Below are 24,011 nucleotides of genomic sequence, written 5' to 3'. Positions count from 1 at the left end.
TTTTTGTTTGTTTTTAATCACTCCACAAAATATTTATTATATTTACATAATTATAAAAATAAACATAATATTCAACAATTTATAAAACTGTCTTCTAGATCTAGCTGTCTGTGGTCAGATATACCATTGGTGTGGTCACGGATTTATCTTACCAGCTCTTCAAACGAGAAAAAGCAAGCTGAATTCATGTTTTTTAAACAATATAAGTTGTAGAAGCATCACGAGGGGTATATGGCTTTTTATGTACCCTCTGTGTGTTCTTTTACCCCGAGCCGAAGGCGAGGGGGTAAAAGAGCACACAGAGGGTACATAAAAAGCCATATACCCCTCGTGATGCTTCTACAACGAATTTATCTTGCCGACATGTTAAACCATAGGCCTATAGCCAAATAATCAAAACGCCAGACAATAATTGTTAACAATTTATTAACGGAGCCGTACCACGCGGACGCGAACGAAACCACTTGCCAGTGACGAAAAATAGTTCCATCGATAAACGAGTTTTTAACTTCAAATGTTTGTAATACGAAATTGTCTGAAACAGATATTAATAAAAACAAAACAAAAAAACAACCTTTTTTTATCAGAAATGTATGTAGTAAAAAAATAAAAATATTTAAAAAAAAAACTTAAAAAAAAAAACTGTTGCTAATCGCGCATTAATACAATAACACCACGACCGTAATTAGGTGGCCCAGTTCAACATTGCAGCTTTTAAAAGTATTGAAATAGTGTATTTTATAGTAAAAATAAAATTAATTATGTATACTTGATTGATTATCAATGTTATTTATAATGTAATTATTGCTTTAGCATTAACTGGGGTGGCTGGAAACTGTTGGAAATTACAGACGGGGTACAAGAGAATTTGGCTCCGCCCACAGGGGTATAAGGGATTGTCCAACGGCAAACAACCAATGAGATTAAAGAATTTTACATGAAGGCGAGATAATAAATTGTATCTAACGGGTGGTCTACGCATGTAGCCTAGTATTCCCATTTCTTACATAAACCAGGTTTAAAACGAAATTTAATATTATTTTCTGACTAAATCGTATTGCAGTTATGGATATGGGAACTCGTTTTACGTGTCCATATCCAAGAATAGGTTCAGGTATGCCCATCTCGGATCCGATCTCCGACATCGCCAGATATAGGCTAGGGCCTATTTATCATTTTATGTGCGTTATGACGATGCTGTTCTCACCAAGTGTGTAAAAATATGTCTATCTATTTTCAAAAAATAGTTTTTAAAGCAAGAACAGTGAGTATTTTTCGCCATATTTAATTCCCTATCAACGAAGAAGGGCTGTTTTCCTGTTTCATAATACAGTATTATGCTGCGCAGCGCTGTCGTCTTGAACGGAATGTTGTACACTTGAAAGCTTGCACGCTGTCGTGGAATCTTCCGTAATCGGCCGAAGTCTTCCGAATAGGTTGTTATCACAACCGATATGATGCTACGCGTGCGCTCTAGTAACAGGAAGCTAATGGCGGGCATTTCATAGTCTTGACGGAACTTGCATCTGAAGAAAATTACGTTTGGTAATACTAGAAATTGCATCTAGTTGGTAAACATATGAAGTTAGGAGCTATCACGAGGTTAAATCAGTAAACGTCACATGTGTGTACAACCGTTTTATTTACCACGAAATAGAGTACATTAATGACTAAAACTAAGTAAAAGTGCAATCTCGGTGAGTCGGTAGATTTCTGGCTCTCGACTCAGCTGAGTTGGTTAGCCCGAGTAGGCCTACTTTGCCGTTCGAGAGCTGAACTGACATTTGGCCGGTGTGATCGCTGTCTGCCGTCAGAGATCACTCTTTAGCGAAAATGTGGAATGGCTGACTACCACACGATAGACAAAAGTTTTCCGCTCTAATACAACAATTCTGCGTTTGATGCCAAAAACCTGTTCTCCGATAACAAATATTTTGCTTATTCACCACTAATAGACACACTACACCCTAGTACAGGAAGAAATCCATCAGCACTTATGTATTTAATCGGAACATTATTGAAAGGGGTGCTGTCAGGTTTCTTCTTGTAGTGTGTGTATTAATTAGTGGCTATTAGTATTATGCAAAGTATTTGTTATCGGTGAACTTTATGGACAATAGTTCTCGACAACCATCCTAAATCAAAATGTAGGGCATTTAAAAATTAAACCACACAATGTTGACATTACAACATTAATTTTGTTTACAAAGCACTTTTTGAATGAGTAGTAAAATATATCGTCGAGAAATCGTGAACTGAGCTATTAATGGGAAATGGCAGCTGTGCATGTGCATTGTAATGTATGATCGATTTTATAAAATAATCTTTTAACAAATGTTTAGAATCATGTCCGTTTCTGTTAAGTCCGAGTACTCTGCCATTCGAGAGCTAGACAGACATTTTTGGATGGTTATTACCACTCTCTCATCCAGTGATAACTGTAGCAAAAACACTTAATTGCTGCCTACTATCGGGTTGGTAAGGATTCCTGCTCTAATACAACAATACATACACTACAGGAAGAAACACGTCAGCACCTATGTATTTAACAGAAACATTATTGAAAGGGCTGCTGGTAAGGTTTTTTGGTTAACAGGGGTGCAGAAATGGAAAATAGTTCACTAGCCCGCCCAGTGTTTCTGCCAGAAAGAAATTTTTGGGTATGGTGCTTTGGAATTGAATGCAACCACAGTCAACAGTGGGTATGGGGGGCCTCCTCCCCCAGAAAGAAAATGGGTTATGTTTAGGGTTAGAGTTAAGAAAATCATACAGTAATGATAAGAGTAATTAATTTTGTCAAAACGTTAACTTAAAAACAAATCTGCAAAAATATTTGGGTGTTGTACCATACCCGTTTTACCCTCTGACAGAAATCCTGCCAGGCCGCTGAACCAGAACCAACTAAAATTAACTAACTCGCCAGAATTTTTACTAGTCTTCCAGGCTATAGAAAAACATACATTATTAAAGACACTTGGTAAGTGATCAACATCACGTAGAAAACGAACAAAATCAAATCCAAAACCTTGATTAATAAATATATAAATTTTGAAATATTCTGTTAAAGACTAACCTCAACACACTTTTTTCATACAGCTTTACAATATTCAAGTGGCATCCCACAAGTATTTAACAAAAAATATATTCAGAAAACACTGGCAACATACTTTGAACATAAACAAATACTTTATGGGAACTATTGACCTTTGTTTCCAGGAATGAGGCTATCTCGGAATCACTATCAAAACCAAACTGTTTTCATTGACCAAAACGGAACGGATTTGGCTAAGTATATTAGGGAAAACGGTGTTACAAAAGTAATATATAATTAATAATAGCTGTTGTTTTATTGAAGACATGAAGTGACAAGGGTACTGGTTAGGGTCCTCCCCAGAACATTTAAATACCATGTCATGTGCTCAGAGATTCATTTTTAATCATGTTTCACAATTTAGAGTAATGAATAAAAATCCATTACAGATTTGTTTTATGACCTATTAACTTACAAAATATTTGACAGTGTTAATAATTACATAATAATTTATTATTTTTGATTTCTTATACCAAGTAGAGGCCCATGGGTCTAAATGATCATCTGAGTAAACTGTTGACCCATCCTACCACACTTATAGAATGCATCATACCCATTTTCCAGGAGAAGGGGTCACAGTTACCAAATAGATGATTTTCTTCCTGCATGAGTCAAGGAAGCTTCCCACCAAGTTTAGTTGGAAATGGCCTGGTAGTTGTGAAAGAATTACAGTATAAATGCATTTTTAAATACAACTCTAGTAAAGTTCACCCCTCCTCAGGCACACACAGGCAGGACTTAAGATTGCATCAAACCTGAGGTGGTAAAGGGTGTGCCAGAATTAAGTGCACACATTCTAACTTCAAAACCAATGGAATATGAAGCTGTAATTAGACTAAAATAACTGGAAATGCATTTCTCAATATATGTGAAACTCTATACTAGCTATTATTAACATTACTTCACTAAAAAGACTTTACTGCACTCAGAACAGACAAAAAGCCTGTTGTGTCCAAATTATTGAGATGTAAAGCCTGGACAGGGGACCCAATAAAATGTTCTTGCTGGGTGAAAATTGAAAGTGGTCGGCTGTGCGACTCTCCCCACCCTCGCCCTTAATAAAACAACAGAAAAGAAAAAGAAAGAAAAAAGACTTTGTGGAAAGACCAACCCCTTATTTTGTACCTAAGTATCTGTTTAAAAAAAAAAAAGGTATGATGTACAAGCTGACTCATCTTTTGTGTAGTTGAACCCAAAAATAGCCGGGTGCCGTCTGTTAATGACAATAATACATGTACCACATTCAGTGTATTGAACTATCTCATCATCATTCTCAACCGTTGTTTGAATCGTTTGGAATTCTGTCATGGCTCATGTGGAGTCGCTGATCCAATATTAAAAAAAAAATAATAATAATAAATAAAATTTACAGTCAGTCAGAAAAAGACGGATCGCTCGTCGGACTGGTAGTTGCATTTTTTAACTCATCTGTCATAATTTTTACTCTCATTTCAGGGTTTCTGCCAGAGGGTAAAACGGGTATGGTGCCATACCCAAATATTTAGCAGATTTTGACAAAATTAATGACTCTTTATCATTACTGTATGATTTTCTTAACCCTAACCCTAACCCTAAACCTTACCCATTTTCTTTCTGTGCGAGGTGTCCATATTCTCTGATGATTGTGGTTTCATTCAACACACACATTGTAAATATTCAATCACATAGCACCAGACCCAAACATTTCTTTCTGTGCGAGGTGTCCATATTCTCTGCTGACTGTGGTTTCATTCAACACACACATTGTAAATATTCAATTCCATAGCACCAGACCCAAACATTTCCTTCTGGCAGAAACCTAGCATTTGGTGAGCAGGCGAGTACTTTCTGCACCCCTGAGTTAATATACATGTGACATGTTTGTTATCGGCCAACTCGAAAATGATCAATGTAATGGTATTAAATTGTTGTTGTGTTGGAGCTGGAATCTTTGCCTATCTAGTGGTAGGCAGCAATTCTGTGTTTTCGCCATAGATTTATCTCTGGTTGAGAGAGTGGTCATAACCGTACAGATGTCCGCCAAGGTCTCGAACGACGGATTACTCGGGCTAGTTTCTGTTGTGAAGAGACTAACTGCAAGCCATAGTCTAATGTTGACATTCCTCAGGTCCTCTCGTATAATGGACTAGCTAGTGTCTTTCAAGAGTAACACATCAGGTGGCTTCACCAAAACTCTTTATATAATGACAATGATAGCTGTGTAAAACTGTTGCTTATATTTTAGTTTTTTTAATTTTACATATTTAATATAGTGTTACAGTGAAAAATGGTCATCATCGATGCATATCTCTCTGTATAAAAATATTTTTATGCCTACTTGTCGTTTTCTCATTAGTGCAGTTTGTTTTTTGATAATTTTTTGTCAATTGAATAAAAGAATTCCAATGTCAAGGTTCGCGTATGTGCTGATTCCTTGAAAACAAAGCCTATTTGATAGACTAGTTTTGGGGATTCACCATATATTTATAAAAAGGTTACAATTATTTTTTACTCAGTTTTCTATTATAATAGAACATTACTATTCAGTTCAGATATTTTACTTCTTTTGTTTCAGAGAAAATGGAAGGTCTTGAAGAAAGATCAAAAACCAAGAAACTCCATACCAAGCTTACTTTAACACAAGATGATGATAAGATTTTGGGTCGCCCTACCGCCCTAAGGCGAGAAAAGACTTTGTCTATGGACAAAGTGGCCACATTGAAAATGAAAACTCACAATAGTGCCTGGACTCCTATACTACACAAGCCATCAAACGAGCAGGTATTTGTTGTAGATCTGTGTTGACGATGATAGTTATAATGATGATTATGATGTTGATATCCAAGTTTTGTCTTCATCAAGTGCAATATGGAGGGACCCCATAGGGCTTGAACTTAACTACAGCAATTGCTGTTGAGATATAAATTGCCGTAGGTAAAGAGCATGACTGACAGCACTTTTGTGCCATCGTTGAAGCTCCTCAACAATGGCAAAATCTATACACCTGGTATACATTATTTGCCAATATTTAACGCTTGCACATTTGACCTATGTCTACATACAGCAACATATTCTTTCAGTTATGTTTATTTGGTACAAATGTTACTTTTTAAAACGTTGCCATAGGCATGTTCAAAATTGTTGTCGGTGGGCTGTTTCACCCATGATAAATCTTTTCAAAATTGCTGTGGGAGACCTGGTTGAGCCCTGCCCCAGGCTGATAGCAAAGTGTATCCTACACAAAGAATGTATATTGTGTGTACACTTTTTAAACTCTCATTCATCATCAGGTGAGTTTCATAGGAGACACAAATATGCATGTACTCGGTTATTGAGCATTTATCATTTAAACCTGTAGCCCATGGATTTAATGGTAGACTTTTCTTGAATTGCATTGAATGTAGAAATGTTTTGACATTACATAGCCCCATTTATAATTTAAACCCAAAGTAGCCCAATGTAGCTTAATAGTAGACCTTTCTTGAATTGCATTGACTGTGGAATTGATTTGTCATTGCATAGCCCCATGTATGGATTTTGCTTAAATTATATCGAGGTTTAAAAATGTTTGACAAATAGGCGATCATCTACAGATCAACATTATACTTGTTTATGCTTAAATTGAAATTGGTTAAATATTTTAAAAATAAAAACGTCTTCCCCAAGAGGTCAACAAATATTCGTGGGTCGGTCGGGTTAGGACAAACAAAAACAATTTTTATTTTCACCAAGTAGCTTTTAAGTCCTAGCACACAAAAAGTCTGTTTTCTTATTTATGACGAGAAAAGCTACGAAAATCGCTCTCATCTTATATTCTCGTTTGAATATCGTTGCCTATTAATCTTTTCATTTGTATCTGAACTACTGAAGAAAATTGTTTGCGTAAACACTAAAACCACACGAACGACATATTGGTTGTATGAAAATTAACTTCAGATTTTATGCCCTGTCTTTGTTTGTTTCAGATATTTAAAGAAAGACGAGACCTCGTTTCTCACTGGGTATGTTATCATATACAGACATAAAAATATGCATGATGCCTGGTCACCTGTGGCCTTAAGTTGCAACATATTTATGTAGTTTACAAATGCCATTATCATTCCTTTATAAACAAGCATAAGCACTTTGTCATAAATAGCACTGAATTAATCAAAATTTAAGTGGTGGTGGTGTTTTTGTTAAAAAACTTGTGGAATACAATATACTGTTCTCGACGTTCTTGACGTGGTAACCTGGTAACCAGAACAAGTGTTTCATCTTAGTTTGATGCCTAATATATACATTGTATTTGAATTTGATAACTTCAAACACTATTGGCTGACACTGGTGTTTTGTTTGTAGGTAAAAAAAAATACTGTAACTCAATATATATTTGAAAACATGATTTTATAATTGAAAAAAAATCAGCTTAATTTCCAGCTTATGTATGTAAATAGTTATTTGTATACCAACTAGAAAGAATTGGTTCAAAAAAAATATTTTGAGTATCAATTAGGTTAACATATATATTGTGCATGTTCATGTCTTCATAACTTGTACCATAGTTTACACCCAGTGTGGGTTTTTTTCTTTTTACATCTGAAATAGTTTGACTTGTGGACGGATTCTCAGCGAAAGAGGTTTCTGGACGTGATCTTCCGACAGTGTACCCGTGGCCAGAACAGATTTGTCATCGAGTGGTTTCGGCAGCACGTTCCCATGCAGCATCTTGATTTTGTGACTGTCCTCCCCCGGTTTCTGTCTCTGTACGTGTTCTCATTCCTCGAACCGAAGAGTCTCTGTCGAGCTGCTCAGGCCTGTTGGCACTGGAAGTTCCTTGCTGATCAGGTAAACATTGGGTCAGGTAGAAAATGAAGCTAAACAACTTATTGGGTACTCGGCAGTAAGTACAGTTATGTACCAGATATGATATTGTGTTCAGAGGGAGGCACAGCATCATCATAGAGAGGACTTTCAATTCCGAGAAATTTTATACTTTTATCAATGAGTGCTGATAAATTATAATATCACAAGACACAAGGGGGTATTTTTTTTATCATCCATTATCATTATTTTCATTTTAATTTAAAATTTGACGAATCAAGATTATAAGAAGCAATATCTCCTACAAAAGCTTTTAATGGATGATAAATGAACTTGAAGAGAAGATGTTCACTGTTTGCAGTAATTATAACTGTGCTGTAAATAGAGCGTCGGTGTTTGCCAGGCTAAAAGATTTCACATAAAAGTATTAACTACAAACAAAGAAATAAAGACACAAAAAAAGAAGAGACCTATAAATCCAGTTTTGTTAATGTTTTATGTTCTAATGATTAAGAAACGAATGAAATATCTCTACTTCTGTTTGTTACTGTAGGATGCTATATGGATGCCAAGTGTAAGAAGTATGGCTGTTTTTTCTGTTTGTTACTGTTGGATGCTATATGGATAGCCAAGTGTAAGAAGTATGGCTGTTTTTTCTGTTTGTTACTGTAGGATGCTATATGGATAGCCAAGTGTAAGAAGTATGGCTGTTTTTTCTGTTTGTTACTGTAGGATGCTATATGGATAGCCAAGTGTAAGAAGTATGGCTGTTTTTTCTGTTTGTTACTGTAGGATGCTATATGGATAGCCAAGTGTAAGAAGTATGGCTGTTTTCTCTGTTTGTTACTGTAGGATGCTATATGGATAGCCAAGTGTAAGAAGTATGGCTGTTTTCTCTGTTTGTTACTGTAGGATGCTATATGGATAGCCAAGTGTAAGAAGTATGGCTGGTTTCTGCCGTACACACCGGCTGACAATGAATATGGAGCGTGGAAGCGACACTATGTGGCCTGCGTCCAGACCCTTGACTACGTGACAGGCAGTGGCAAGGTAAGTAATATGTATTGGTTGCACAAGTAAAGATGGTAGTAATACAGACTTTCGTTTTTGACTGGCGTGAGCGCTATCACACCCATGAACCCCTGTCAACTCAGTCTGACGGGTGTGAAATAACGCGCCCCTAAATTGAACAAATCACGCTTGTATTTTTTTATTTTTTTTTAAACTCTGTCATTTTAATTGTTTATTGAATCCAGTCGACAACGCCACAGACCTTTCCATTCTGTTCACAATGAACTTCCTAGAATACTTTTTATAAATTGAAACACGATTGATTGGTTATCTTTACACTGAGCCAATCAGCTAGGAGTTCACTTATTATTAAGATCTCGTCGGTTTTGTTGTGTTTAATTTCGTACAATGCAGGTAACATCGCAAAATATATTTTACACTGTCGTTGTTTTGATCACGTACAGAAAACATAATATGGTAGGTGCGTTGTCCAATAATTCTATGATGTGTATAATATTTATACATGTTGATATCACATTAAACGCGTACACCAATGAAAAACAAATTTAGTAAAGCAGGTTTTGTTTTTGTTAATAGCATAGCGACATACTTCAGATATTTCTACTTTCTGTTTCACAATACTGCCACGTGATTTAAAGCCAAGGACATTTTTTATTTTGTTTTTGATGGGCTGCTATGATTCGAGTTAGTAGTATAATAAATAATGTGTTAACTACAGTACACCGATAATCAAAGTTAATCCTGTTTGTAAAAATATATATTTATAAAAATTGTAGTAAGATATATTTGGGTAGAAAACAATAGATGTTGACATTTTCTCTGTTATTATTTTTTTAAATAGAGAATTTGCAGGTACATAACATGTATATTATGATATATATACATGTGATAACCCAGTGCCAAATCAGTTTCAATAACATATTCATAAATAGTCAACAGATTATCATGATTCAGAATTGTAATGCAACATGATATGCATATAATACATAAGAAATCGATAAATGTTGTGTTCATGGTGTTTCTTTTTCTTGTGTAAGATTGCAATGACCCATTCCTTCCATCTTTGAGAACAACCATCATATTAGTTAAATTAGGATATTTATTTTGAAAACACAAAACATTAACCCTTAATATATTTAATTTAGAAACTATTACTCCTCAAACTTAATCATGTTCATGGGTGCAATTCCTCTCGGTCTCATGCTTCTAATTCTGATTATTTTGAGGTGTGCAATTTTCCCCTCCTCTGCATTTTGAGGAGTGTGATTTCCACCCCCCTCGTAAGCATTTTGAGGAGTACAATTTTTAGCACTCCTGGGTTTTTCAAAAACAAAAGTCTGGTAATAATTATTTTAATGTTATAAGTCTTGACAATTCATGCAGGTAAGAATAAAAAAAATAATGTCATCAATGTAATGACACAATAATTATTTGAAATATGTTTTTTCTGATTACACTACTGACAATAATTTAACAATTAAAATATTACAAAAAATGTATAGCTTTTGAAATATGTTAAAACACAGTAGTTATAGGATATTAAACAAGCTTCCATTTCATATGATATTTATGTCCTGAGTGATGTCACATGCTTTAGGAAAAAAATGGACATAAACGTGATACGAAATGGTAGTGAGTTAAATATTCTCTTTATTTACCCTGATTGATTTCAGTTTATATTAACATTCCAATGAGGTCGTAATGTGCCACTTGATGTTCAAGTGGCACATATCACTTTGAAATGAACCACGATGTTTTTAGCCATATGGGTATGTCACTTTTAAAGAATGTTTTATGTCTTTAACACTCTATAATATCTTCTACTATAAGTTACAGCATTATTTATTATAGAGTTACAGGCCAATTCATCGGTTCCCATTTGACGAAAACAGACTATAATTATCAGGCAGTGTCAAATATTTTTGGGCAATTACAGCATGTTTTTTACCATTAAATTACATATCACTTACCACGTCAGGCTTAAGTGAATAAGTTTAGCAAATCCAATGTGTTTTGGTCGTTTTCATGTTTGTAATGCTCAAAACAGAAAATTTAACACAAAAAAAATACGTACCTCAGGAATTATGTATTTATCGCAATATGGCTGCCACAAATGGATATATCATATTGTGGACCTCATATTGCCATATGATTACACCTCTAGATACGACTGGAGCTGATTGTGTGATCTCACTTTGTGACTTGATGTTTTCACGTTGTTTATTTGCTCCAGGACGACCTGTATGGGACGAGAGCTGATGGAGCTCAATACACAGGCAAAATGCTCCGACTGAAAGGAAACAGATTATCAAAGTCAGACAGCAGTAGGTCCTATTAGTTGAACTTTGACTTGAGTACACATTACTTGTCATACATTAACCTTAAACTTTGATCATTTTCTCTTTCCGTGAATACAGGGGCGGGATCTAGCTCAGTAGTGCTTGCCTGAGGTGCTTGCTTCTTATGATTCTGTCATTGTTTTGTTTTAACCTATTCCAACCAATGCTCCACAACTGGTATATCGAAGGCTTTGATTTATGTTGTGCTATGGGGAAATGCATATAAAAGATCCTTTGCTGCTAATGGAAAAATGTACCTAGGTTTCCTCTGAAGACAGCGAGTCAAATGACTAAATGTTTTGACATGCAATAGCTGATGATTAATAAATCAGTGTGCTCTATTGGTGTTGTTGAACAACACAAACTTTAACTTTAACATTTTGTAAATACTTAACCTGACCTCCCAGCTTCCCCCACCTTTCCTCCTAACTATCGTATTACTGTCACAGACCTGACCTCCCAGCTTCCCCCACCTTTCCTCCTAACTGCCGTATTACTGTCACACACCTGACCTCCCAGCTTCCCCCACCTTTCCTCCTAACTACCGTATTACTGTCACACACCTGACCTCCCAGCTTCCCCCACCTTTTCTCCTTACCACCGTATTACTGTCACACACCTGACCTCCCAGCTTCCCCCACCTTTCCTCCTAACTGCCGTATTACTGTCACACACCTGACCTCCCAGCTTCCCCCACCTTTCCTCCTAACTACCATATTCCTGTCACAGACCTGACCTCCCAGCTTCCCCCACCTTTCCTCCTAACTGCCGTATTACTGTCACACACACCTGACCTCTCAGCTTCCCCCACCTTTCCTCCTAACTGCCGTATTACTGTCACACACCTGACCTCCCAGCTTCCCCCACCTTTCCTCCTAACTGCCGTATTACTGTCACACACCTGACCTCCCAGCTTCCCCCACTTTCCTCCTAACTACCGTATTACTGTCACACACCTGACCTCCCAGCTTCCCCCACCTTTTCTCCTTACCACCGTATTGCTGTCACAGACCTGCCCTCCCAGCTTCCCCCACCTTTCCTCCTAACCACCATATTCCTGTCACAGACCTGACCTCCCAGCTTCCCCCACCTTTCCTCCTAACTACCATATTCCTGTCACAGACCTGACCTCCCAGCTTCCCCCACCTTTCCTCCTAACTACCATATTCCTGTCACAGACCTGACCTCCCAGCTTCCCCCACCTTTTCTCCTAACTACTGTATGTGTGTATGAATATGTTTGTGTCACAGGACGACTAATGGACATTCGCCCGCCGTGGAAGGGGCCGGATAACAAGCCGAAGGATCTCGACAAGTCTCACTTCGCCTTCCTCCACGACCTGAACGTGAACGATCCCCTGCTGCCCAAGTCTGCCCTGGTACTGCACAACAAGTGGGGCATCACAAAACACGACGTAGATGTCAGCAAATCTCTCGACTTCGAGGTCGGTATGGACACGTCGAGGAGGAAGGAAAGACACAGAGCTCTGACGGTTAGTGACCTTCACCCACTGCTGGCAAGTTTTATTGTATTAGTATGCAAGCATGATGGAATCAAATTTAACGTGCACATTCACAGAAAGCTGTTGTAGTGCATGCCTGTCATGGGCACAGGTGTCGACGTACTCTGGCTCCTTCATCCAGGACAAGTGTTTACAAAGTATTGCTAATTACAGTTCCCTAACAGAAGAATAAAAGCAGCTTTATTCACCTGGTTGCTCATCAAAAATCTACAGGACCGGGTAACCCAGGCAGGTTTGGTCAGGTTGTCACTTCGAATGATACTCCTCTGATGGTAACATTTGTCCCAGTTTGTCTTTAGATAACAGTACTTTTCAGTCTGTTTGCAGGAACAACTTAATATTCTTACTCCAAACATCCATATAGGTAAGACTAAATGTAGTTAAATCGTTTGACAGAATGAATGTGTCTGTAATTAATGAACAAGTAACACAAAACATGATTTTTATTCATATCTTTTTGTTGACAGCTGTAGCGAATTGTTGTTATTATCACTAATGTTTCTATAACTGACTTGTAATAGTACAATAATATTGTATTTCCTGTTCAAACTTATCTCTTCTGTTTCTAGTAGATGATTTTAATTTGGATAACAAGTTCATTTAAAAATAAGAAATACATTTTTTATTTAAGAACAGGTTTTTTTTTGTGTATAGATATATGTAAGACGGCAGTTAATATGCATCAACCTACTGCTCTCAAAACCGGTAAATTGTGAAATAAATGTGTTATGTTATTTAGGATTGCAATATAGATGAAGTAACTGGTGACTGTCTTAAGATATTGGCTTTATCCCCCCAAAAAATTACAAGCTTATTAAATAGCTAGTAACAACCTTGAGACAGCTGCATAACTACCATGTTTTGAGCTAGTATTTGGAACCTTTTTATAACCATGCGACTAGCTTGTTGCAAGCTTTTCTTGCATGCTTGTAACTAGATTGTAGCAAGCTTGCCACACGCTTGTGAATACCTTGCAGCAAGCATGCAGCAAGCTTGCAAAATGAAAACATGCTTGCAGGAAGCTAGTGAGTTGAAGATATGCATGCAGCTAGCTTGCGCAAGCATGCAGTAATTATTTAAGCTTGCAAAATGAAAATATGCTTGCGGGAAGCTTGCAGAATTACTGACTACCTTACGCGAGCTAAATGTTATCTTGCAAATAGCTTGCATTGCTTGTACAACCGTGTAACCTTGTAACAACCTTGCGACAACCTTTGCCGCAAGCATGCATTATCCATCTCGGGTAAACTGTGAAGTATGTCCGGCAGAAGCTTGTGGCAGTAACCATCATACCTGTCACAGGATGAAGCTAGTATGTTACGGCAGTAACCGTCATACCTGTCACAGGATGAAGCCAGTATGTTGCGGTAGTAACCGCCATACCTGTCACAGGATGAAGCCAGTATGTTGCGGCAGTAACCGCCATACCTGTCACAGGATGAAGCCAGTATGTTGCGGCAGTAACCGCCATACCTGTCACAGGATGAAGCCAGTATGTTGCGGCAGTAACCGCCATACCTGTCACAGGATGAAGCCAGTATGTTGCGGCAGTAACCGCCATACCTGTCACAGGATGAAGCCAGTATGTTGCGGCAGTAACCGCCATACCTGTCACAGGATGAAGCCAGTATGTTGCGGCAGTAACCGCCATACCTGTCACAGGATGAAGCCAGTATGTTGCGGCAGTAACCGCCATACCTGTCACAGGATGAAGCCAGTATGTTGCGGCAGTAACCGCCATACCTGTCACAGGATGAAGCCAGTATGTTGCGGCAGTAACCGCCATACCTGTCACAGGATGAAGCCAGTATGTTGCGGCAGTAACCGCCATACCTGTCACAGGATGAAGCCAGTATGTTGCGGCAGTAACCGCCATACCTGTCACAGGATGAAGCCAGTATGTTGCGGCAGTAACCGCCATACCTGTCACAGGTTGAAGCCAGTATGTTGCGGCAGTAACCGTTATTCTGTGTGTTTTTTTCAGGCGGGCGAGGACTATAACCCTCTGCAGACAAACAACCACACGCTGAGAGAAGTGATTAACCTGGAGAACTTTGAGGAGATGCGTATGAGAGAACTTGTAGAGACAGACTGGAAGCCGCCAAAACGAGTTTTCACTCGTAGGTACGTTACAAACCGACACACAGGACATTAGGTACGTTACAAACCGACACACAGGACATTAGGTACATTACAAACAGACAATTAGATAAAAATCATGTACCATACATTACAAACTGACATAGATGAAATTGGGTAGAAATTAAGGAACGTTACAAACTTATAAATAGGAAATTAGTTAGAAAAAGACTTTCAAACAGGAAATTAGGTAGAAATGAGGTATGTTACAGAATTGCAAACAGGAAATTAGACAGAAATCAGGTATGTTACAGACTAGCAAACAGGAAATTAGGTAGAAATTGGGTATATTACACACTTAAAAATGGGAAACTTGATGGAAATCAGGCACATTACAACTTACAAACAGAAAACATTATGTAGAAATGAGCAAATATTAGTGCAGAAACAATGTTTAAACTAACATGTGTCCAAACTTGTTTGCTCCATAACGGCACAACAGTATGGAATTCTAATGTGAATTATGTCAACAGTATGGAATTCTAATGTGAATTATGTCAACAGTACTTCCTACTTGTTTAGTATTTTAATTGTGTAATATTTACCACATTAAAACACTGCACCAACAATTTCCAAAACATGTAGGAAACTCCAGCTGTTTGTACCAATAGAAGACTAATCTTATGAGTTTGCTCTATTGCAGTATATATGTAGTTGAAATTAAATTTAATGTAGAAAAAAAAAAATTCTTTCAGATTTGACCAGACTGGAAAGGGTGGTTTCTATTCTAGCAGACAGACATCCAAATCGACCACACTTGGTGGTAGCATGATGGATAAGAATCCGCGAGTTTTGTTCATCTCATCCCGGGTGCCTGCAGCCGATGTAAGTAAACACTGAACATAGCATCATACAATCTTTCACAAACTGACATAGTTTCAAATTATCTGGGTCAATTTTGGTCAAATCCTGGTTCAAATGTGGAGGTGGGGGAGTGATTTATTCCCTTTTATTAAGTCTTAGAGAAATATGGTCATGATTAAACTGTATTTTTGAAATAATGAACCTGCCCTCTTCCCCAGGCAGTTTGTGAGGTGTTAAGAAGCTTAATAATAAGGAACAATAGACACACCCAAGCAGTTTTTGAAGTATCAATGTGCATTATGATGGAGAACAGTACCCCCGACTGTGTGATGATGAGAGCTGAAATAATTTTTATCTCCTTGAATAGAATGTCTTGGCACTACTTTTGGAAATGCTAGTACAGACCTCCAGAGGATTATATTTCCATGTAAATGTCATCTGTCATTCAGCACTGAACAATTTTAAGCACTGCAAGTTAATCTAATCAGCTAAATAAGTTAATCTAAAGTCTGAACCAAATTGTTAACAACTACAATAAATTACCCTCCTACCTTTAATTATCGTTACATTACCCCCAAATTTTGTCCACAGACAAGTTGTGAAAAAAACATTACAGTGACACAGATTCCACATATGAGACCGTAACGATGTCACCAGTATCGACTTCGCTGAGATAGCATAGGGCAAAATACATGCAGTTTTCTGCCGTCTGCCATTTTGTTTTTTTATAGAATACTCTTCAAGAGGGGTGAAAGCCTCCAAAGTATGTGACATAATTAATATAAAATCAGTGATCTCTAGTGGTATCATTAAAAAACAAATAATAATAATAATAAAAATAAAATTAATATGACCTCATCACGTTTGCTTTTATATCATAACATGTTATGACGTTGTTAAATTAAGTCATATCCTTTCACCCCTCTTGGAGAATATTCCATAAAAAATCAAAATGGCAGCCGGCACTAAATTACATGCTTTTTGCCCTATGCGATCTCAGCGAAGTCGATATAGGTGACATGGTTATCATCTAGGATGTGGAATATGTGTCATTGTAATGGGGTTTTTTCAAGATTTCTGTCTGGACAAAATGTGGTTAAAATCTAACGAAAAATAAAGGTAGGATAGCAATTTTTGTAGTTAACATTTTGGTTCGGACTTTAGTCTGTCCAAGAATCCATACAAACAATAAGATAATTCCAGAGAAGATTTTGTTCAGTATCGTTTCTCTGTTTGCTACGCAAAATTCAGAGATCGCTAGACAATTTTAAAAACTAAACAGTAGTTGCTGATCAATTTTCACATGACTAGAGATATTGCTAATCACGATTTTGAAAACAAAATGTTCCCTGAACTCATGTGTTTAAATGTTAAGATGAAATATTTTATTGACAAGACCAGTATTAAATGTTGTGTTATTGTTAGTACATATCTGATGTATTGTGTGTGTTGTGTGTTTCAGCTGCTGCTTGACGCAGTCACGTTCGGGGTTGTGCCGATTGTCTACGAGTACGAGGGCACGTCGACGGAGACTCTTCTCAGTCAGCTGGAGTCCATCCTACAGGGCAGACATGCACAGTACGTCTCACTCTCGCTGTCTGTGAATACAAAACTAGACTCAGTACACCCCTGAATCTCACTGATGAAACACTCTTCCTTTCTTCTAGTTTCATGGTGTCCCATTCTTAATCTGTGTTGTCTCACTAAGGGCAGTCCTCTGTTGATGCATCACTTAGACTCCAGCACCGTGTCCCATTCTTAATCTGTGTTGTCTCACTAAGGGCAGTCCTCTGTTGATGCGTCACTTAGACTCCAGCACTGAGTTCATTACCTAGGTGGTGTTGTCAGCACCGTTACTAATCATTTCACTGGTTCACTAAGTCTCTGAAAATTGAGAAAAACTATCGTCATTTACATGGACATAATGGGTTACTCAAAAAGTAAATGGTTTACCTGAATGTTTAATTCACAGAGGCCTGTTCACTTTTATATAACTGGGCTAGCAAGTGTTTTGTAAACATCAGTTGAACTAAGGGCTAACAGCATTATTTACAAAATACCATTCTTGACTGATGGTGATCACACTGATAATGAAATGAAGGTTCATGATAGCTATATTATTCCTCTGTAAACCTGTTGAATATTTATGTAACAAAGGATCAATCAAACTTCTGTAAAATAAATAGTGTAGCTGATCATATTTGAGTAGTCCAGAGCGAATTGTAATTCCGTGGGAATTTAATACACTATATTTTACATGTTTGGTTATATGCACACATCTAGGTTTGATAGTAAATTATCATAAGAGCAACATATCCAAATATTAGTAATTTCAGTACAGAAATAGCCTGTAGCATTATGTTTGTGATGACTAGAATCCTGATTCCAAACAGTGTAACTTTGATTTTAGGAATATCACATCACAACCATACTTATTTGAATTAATTGTACATGTCTAAACACAATAACTGTCTTTTGAGCAGACACAAGACATAACCTGTATTAATTTATAAAATTCTAAGTTTGATAATAATAAAATATCATCTAAACTTATATTAGATGCCTTTTCTACAACCTCATCTCTACTACCATTGTCCCACAGACACCATAACGTAAATACAGCTAACAGGGTTGAGAGACACTTTAAGGACAGCACATCTATGTTCACTCAACTCAATGTTTTAAACTCTTGAAGTCAATGATAATCTTACCCCTACCCCTGAAGCAATATCAAAATGTGGAGGTAATAATACTAATTCAGGGTGAGGGTCCTATGGACTAACCCCACTTTATGTAGTACTGATAATGGTATCTTTTTTCAGTTATATCTAATTTGTCAGAGAAGTCCCCTGACATCAGAAGAATTTATTTCTCAAAATTATGTCACAGACAAAGCTAGTTATTATGAGGAAAAGTATGTGGTAATACAAAGCTGTAACCCAACAAAATGCAATCTAATTAAAATTAGCTTCACTATTACATGTGGATCTAACAGCAGCCAGTTGGAGCTCATGTCCTCCAATCAAAACCTTTCTTGCAGAATCATGCCAGTGATTTGAAAATAATTTGAAAATATTCCGAATTATCCTGAGGGTATACGATATGTTTCATGTGAATTACGAATGCCTTATTTAGACCAGTAGAACTAACGTACTGCGTAGTCTCCAATGTCCAGGTAACATTTCGTCTGTAAATAATAATTTAAATATTGACCAATCACACTTTGCCTTTTATAACGTTATTTGGGAGCATACAAATTCTAAAAATATCGGGCAAGTCTATTTTAGTGGCCGCAGTACAGCGAACCATACCAATATGTATGGGATGGGTTATCAGTCTTCAATTGTACATTAAAAAATATTTATTTATTTATAATAAAAAAAAAAAACTAAATCAGTCTTCAGTTTTACATTACAAATTATTTATTTTATAAAATAAAACATGTTTTACAGCATTCGTAGTTCACACGAAACATGTCGTATACCCTCAGGATAATTCGGAATGTTTTCAAATTATTTTAAATCAATGGCATGCTTCTGCAAGTAAGGTTTTGATTGGTGGATATGAGCTCGAACTGGCTGCTGTTAGATCCACATGTAATAGTGGAGCTAATTTTAATTAGATTGATCAAAACGTATCAAAAGGGAAACAAAATAGAGTAATGCACTTCTGGGCCAGAATGTAAGTTTGTTGGGGAACAAAAATTAGAAATTCTTTCCACACAACCGTGAAACATATTACCCATACCTATAGATATTAAGTGTACACTGAAACTAAAATTAACACTTCAGATGAGGTTAAGAGAGAGTTCATCACAATCTACAGCTACTGGAAAGACACACTGAAACTGAAATTAACACTTCAGCTGAATAGGCAAACATTTTAGGTATGAGGATTGTGCTACGGTTAAGAGAGAGTTCATCACAATCTACAGCTACTGGAAAGACACACTGAAACTGAAATTAACACTTCAGATGAATAGGCAAACATTTTAGGTATGAGGATTGTGCTACGGTTAAGAGAGAGTTCATCACAATCTACAGCTACTGGAAAGACACACTGAAACTGAAATTAACACTTCAGATGAATAGGTAAACATTTTAGGTATGAGGATTGTGCTAAAGTTAAGATAGTCTTCATCACAATCTACAGCTACTGGAAAGACACGCTGAAACTGAAATTAACACTTCAGATGAATAGGCAAACATTTTAGGACTTGTAATTTTACAAATAATTTTTTATATTTATTCAACCAAGCCTGTGACACCAACCTAATCTGTTTTTTCACAAAAACACCACAGAGGATAGTATGCAATTTTTTTTTACCAAAAACAACACTGTCAAAGAAATGAAGTCCACAATTATTAATGTAAGTGGACTTTTCAAATTTGTTTGAATACTAACTGATCCAGAACTGTGTTAGACAGTTTATAGTTACAGAAGGAAAGAAAGTGTTACACAAAGCCCAGTAATACTCTTTGTAATGTGGCTTTTTCTGCAAATCATTGGTGGCTTTTTATATAAAATTCAGATTTCCCTAAAATATAATTTGTCAACTTAAGGATATGCTAACATGGCAATACAAATCATGGTATTTATATAATTTTAGAATGCTTTCAGTCTTATATCTTAATTGAATTGTATTAATGACGATTCAAAACGCTAACCTAATTAGAGCATATGCTATTTTAATGTAAAATAAATTAATGTTAACATGAAAATGTCCAGGTTGCCAACATTTATCATCATAATTATTTGAGATATTTTATCTATAACAAGTCAATCGCCATGCATAATGATTTTATTCATTTAAGAATTGACCACAATTACTGTTTGTATGACTCTGCTTAGGGATGGGAAAGGCATGGACCATCGTATAATTGTTTTTGGTTCATCAATACAAATGCAGTAGTAAGCACCTTTCAACTAAATAGATTGTCACAAAGGGTATACATGAAATGAGAATTTAATTATATCAATTTAATGAGATATAGGCCAAACACGTTTTTTATCAGTACTATTATTAAAACCCAATGCTCATCGGTGGACAGGTATGAATGCTACAGGTATGAATGCTATGGCCACTGTGAACGAGAACAGCTGGGTGACCTACATTTGTAAGTAAGCAATTAGTATAGTTTTAACTGCATTGAATCGCACAGCAAATGTTTGCAAATGTATGTGCTATATATCTGGGTGTAACCCACCAAATTAAATCTGACATCTACCACATGCAACTTGTTAATCAGCATTAACACCTTAAATATAAATAATACAACTATGAAGCTGAATTTAACAATTCTTGACCTTTGACCTTGTCATGCGACCGTGAACCTGTCAGGAATAAATGGCACCAAACATTTTCAAAATCTGCAAGGCATAAGCTTCAAAATGGTGTATGTTGCTTGCTTTCTTCTATATGTTGACAACTGTCCCTGGACTAAAGGACTGGACCCATATTCACAAAATATCGTAAGCCTAGTTTTACACGTAAACGTAAATCTACGACTGAAGAGCTATTCACGAAAAACAACGAAAACGTAAGTTACGTGTAAAGTTGGACATAAATATAAGAGTGCCTCAGGTTGCAACTAACGCTGCACGTAAGTTGTGTACATATCGTACATCAAGCACGATCGCCGTTATTTACTATTATTTACGGAAACTAGCAGCATTTCCAATAAATGAAGCAGTTTGCGATGGCAAACGCCCACGGATTGAAATTTTTTTGTTGGTGATCGAACGGATGTTTTCGACTCAGCCAATTTCTCCTGAGTTAGCTTTTCCTTTTTAAGAAATGTCCTCAAGTTCGTACCAAAACGCGGATCCCCACCAATACCAAAATGCCATGGTTCACTGTTCGCAATGTTATTGTTAGCAGACGACAAACAAAATTGTGTTTTGCACGTTTATTATTTACCCGGTAGCCATTGTTTTTAATGGGTTTTTATTAATTACTCCAGTGAGAGTGTTAAATCGTAGATTTACGTCCAACTAAGTTACGTTTACATTTACGGCCGTCTTTGAGAATAAGGTGCTTCTTGCACGTAAACGTAAATCTACGGCAGACGTAAGTGCTAGTCGTAGACGTAAATTTACACCTTTTTGTGAATATGGGTCCAGGTCTTCATATGCAGTGAATGATGAAATGTAGCTTGTTGGTAGAGTACTTGCCCATGTGCTGTGAGTCACAGGCTCGATCGTCCTTGATAACTGGCTTTTTCCATCCCAACCAGTATCTCATGACTGGTACATTAACCTTCAGACTACTGGATTAATTTTTGACAAAAACCAAGTTGAGGTACAAATTTATAACTTTTACTCACATATTTTCTATTAAAATTTCTATAAATACTTAAAATTAAGTTTATATTTGAATCGGCAAGTATTATTTTTGTGTGTTTTTCATATTTTTATATTCAGTTATTGTTGATTAAAATTAGGCAAAAACTCGAAAAAATTGCGTTTACTTATGAGCATTTGTGGCCAGATGTCCAGTATTTATGTCCATTACTCTCACTAACATTTTTTTTGTCAGCAGATTTTTTCTTTGAAGCGAACTATGATTCATAACACAATATTTTATGATTTTCGTTGTTTGTAAAATGGTCAAATGTATTATCAAATTAGCTGTCATAATCAGCTATTGATTCCTAAAAATGTTCCACAATTGTTCTCAAGTGAAAATACTTGCCGAAAATCACTTTTTCAACTAAAAATTCCCAGGTATTTTCCATTGAAAAACGAAAAACAAAAGCTGCCATACTATTAAATAATCTATTTCCGGTTGGTATATTAATATTTCCGGTGAGTGGCGTGTGCAAAACGGTGGGAAATATGAATTGGGGAATGCAATGTATACAGTGTACTGTGTGTCAACGGGCGAGATATTGCACCTGCAGTAGCCAGAAGGTTAAAGGCTGACCTCTATGGGGAAGTATATAGAAAAGATCTCTTGGGATCTTTTTGGTAGCCTGTGTGTATGCAGCAGGTTAACGTTGTTTCTCTCAGCCAATTGTCAAAATAACCATATGTCAGACACAAACTAGCCCTAGGTTAAAATGTGCTCAGGTGGTATGTATATATGCAAACGTGTGCCCAATCCTTTTATTGTTTATGCAATAAAATAGGTTTTCAGTCAATGTATGTTCTGATATTAAAGATATTGTCTCCTAGGAGTGTTGGTTTGTTCTGCCACTCGGAAGAGCCCGGAGAAGTGAGGCTGGTACATGGATGCACCATTAGTCTTGATAACTTTGACTGTCCTGAGTCAAGAGAGTTCTTCGAAACGGTGTCCAATCACATTTTACCAACCTACATGGGGGGTCAGTTTGACATCTTTGTGCCACTGGCTGCTTCAGGTTCGTGTTTTCAAACATTACCCTTCAAAATCGTTCAACTTCCACTGTACGTTACTCATCTCTCAGCTGCTGGTATTTTGTTATTATATTGTGCCTATGGAATTGATGTTTGCACAATTAAATATAATGTTTTTCTTCCTTGTAAGACTGTTAATATATAAAGCTTTTCAACACCTTTATTAAACAAGACTAAACATACAAACCTTTTAAACATCTTTCTTATTTTTACTGAGGCTTCTAGAACAGTTATTTGTTATTATGATTTTTAAAATCATTAATATGGTACATTTCAGGTACATTATTATTACCATAAACATGCCTGTACTTGTCAAATAGGTTTATCCGGTTAGGGAACATTTTGTTTAGTATCATGTCGTGTTTAAGAGATCACTACACAATTTTAAGACATTAAGCAATAGTTGCTAATCAATTGTCAATTGACTGGAAATAGCGCTAATCAAGATTTTGAAAGAAAATGTTGCCTGCCTGTTGTTTTTATTACATCGTTATTATTGTTGTTACAGAGTCTGGTATGGAATTCATCGTACAGTTGACCGTTCTCACTGAAATGCAGTTCTCATCACCCACTGGGATCATTGGCAGTTATAACCACGGTTTGTAGCTGTAATACATTCTCCATTGACAGTTATAACCACAGTTTGTAGCCACACTGTAATACATTCTCCACTGACAGTTATAACCATGGTTTGTAGCTGTAATACATTCTCCACTGACAGTTATAACCACGGTTTGTAGCCACACTGTAATACATTCTCCACTGACAGTTATAACCATGGTTTGTAGCTGTAATACATTCTCCACTGACAGTTATAACCACGGTTTGTAGCTTCACTGCAATACATTCTCCACTAACAGTTATAACCACGGTTTGTAGCCACACTGTAATACATTCTCCACTGACAGTTATAACCACGGTTTGT

General features: G+C 36.7%; 1 protein-coding gene across 1 annotated transcript; it reads left to right on the top strand.

Annotated features, from left to right (window-relative positions):
• The first annotated feature begins 1,463 nt into the window (after positions 1 to 1,463).
• LOC121370201 (epithelial cell-transforming sequence 2 oncogene-like) lies at positions 1,464 to 23,692 on the top strand. Its single transcript, XM_041495316.1, has 12 exons — positions 1,464 to 1,545; positions 5,646 to 5,851; positions 7,036 to 7,071; positions 7,658 to 7,897; positions 8,786 to 8,923; positions 11,139 to 11,229; positions 12,495 to 12,736; positions 14,751 to 14,890; positions 15,601 to 15,730; positions 17,172 to 17,287; positions 22,886 to 23,070; positions 23,595 to 23,692. Exons 2-12 carry the CDS (start codon positions 5,651 to 5,653, stop codon positions 23,690 to 23,692), a joined length of 1,617 nt encoding a protein of 538 aa, XP_041351250.1. The 5' UTR covers positions 1,464 to 1,545; positions 5,646 to 5,650.
• Positions 23,693 to 24,011: the final 319 nt, after the last annotated feature.

The sequence above is a fragment of the Gigantopelta aegis genome, chromosome 4 (genome assembly GCF_016097555.1).
Source record: "Gigantopelta aegis isolate Gae_Host chromosome 4, Gae_host_genome, whole genome shotgun sequence".
In the NCBI taxonomy this organism is placed as follows: Eukaryota; Metazoa; Mollusca; class Gastropoda; order Neomphalida; family Peltospiridae; genus Gigantopelta; species Gigantopelta aegis.
This window is presented reverse-complemented; position numbering and strand designations above follow the sequence as displayed.

Bases quoted from the DNA above. Each gene is read 5' to 3' on its own strand.
- LOC121370201 (XM_041495316.1), top strand. From the start codon at position 5,651: ATGGAAGGTCTTGAAGAAAGATCAAAAACCAAGAAACTCCATACCAAG. The intron at 7,072-7,657 runs GTATGTTATCAT...CATCTGAAATAG, and splicing joins GAGACCTCGTTTCTCACTGG to TTTGACTTGTGGACGGATTC. The intron at 7,898-8,785 runs GTAAACATTGGG...TTGTTACTGTAG, and splicing joins GGAAGTTCCTTGCTGATCAG to GATGCTATATGGATAGCCAA.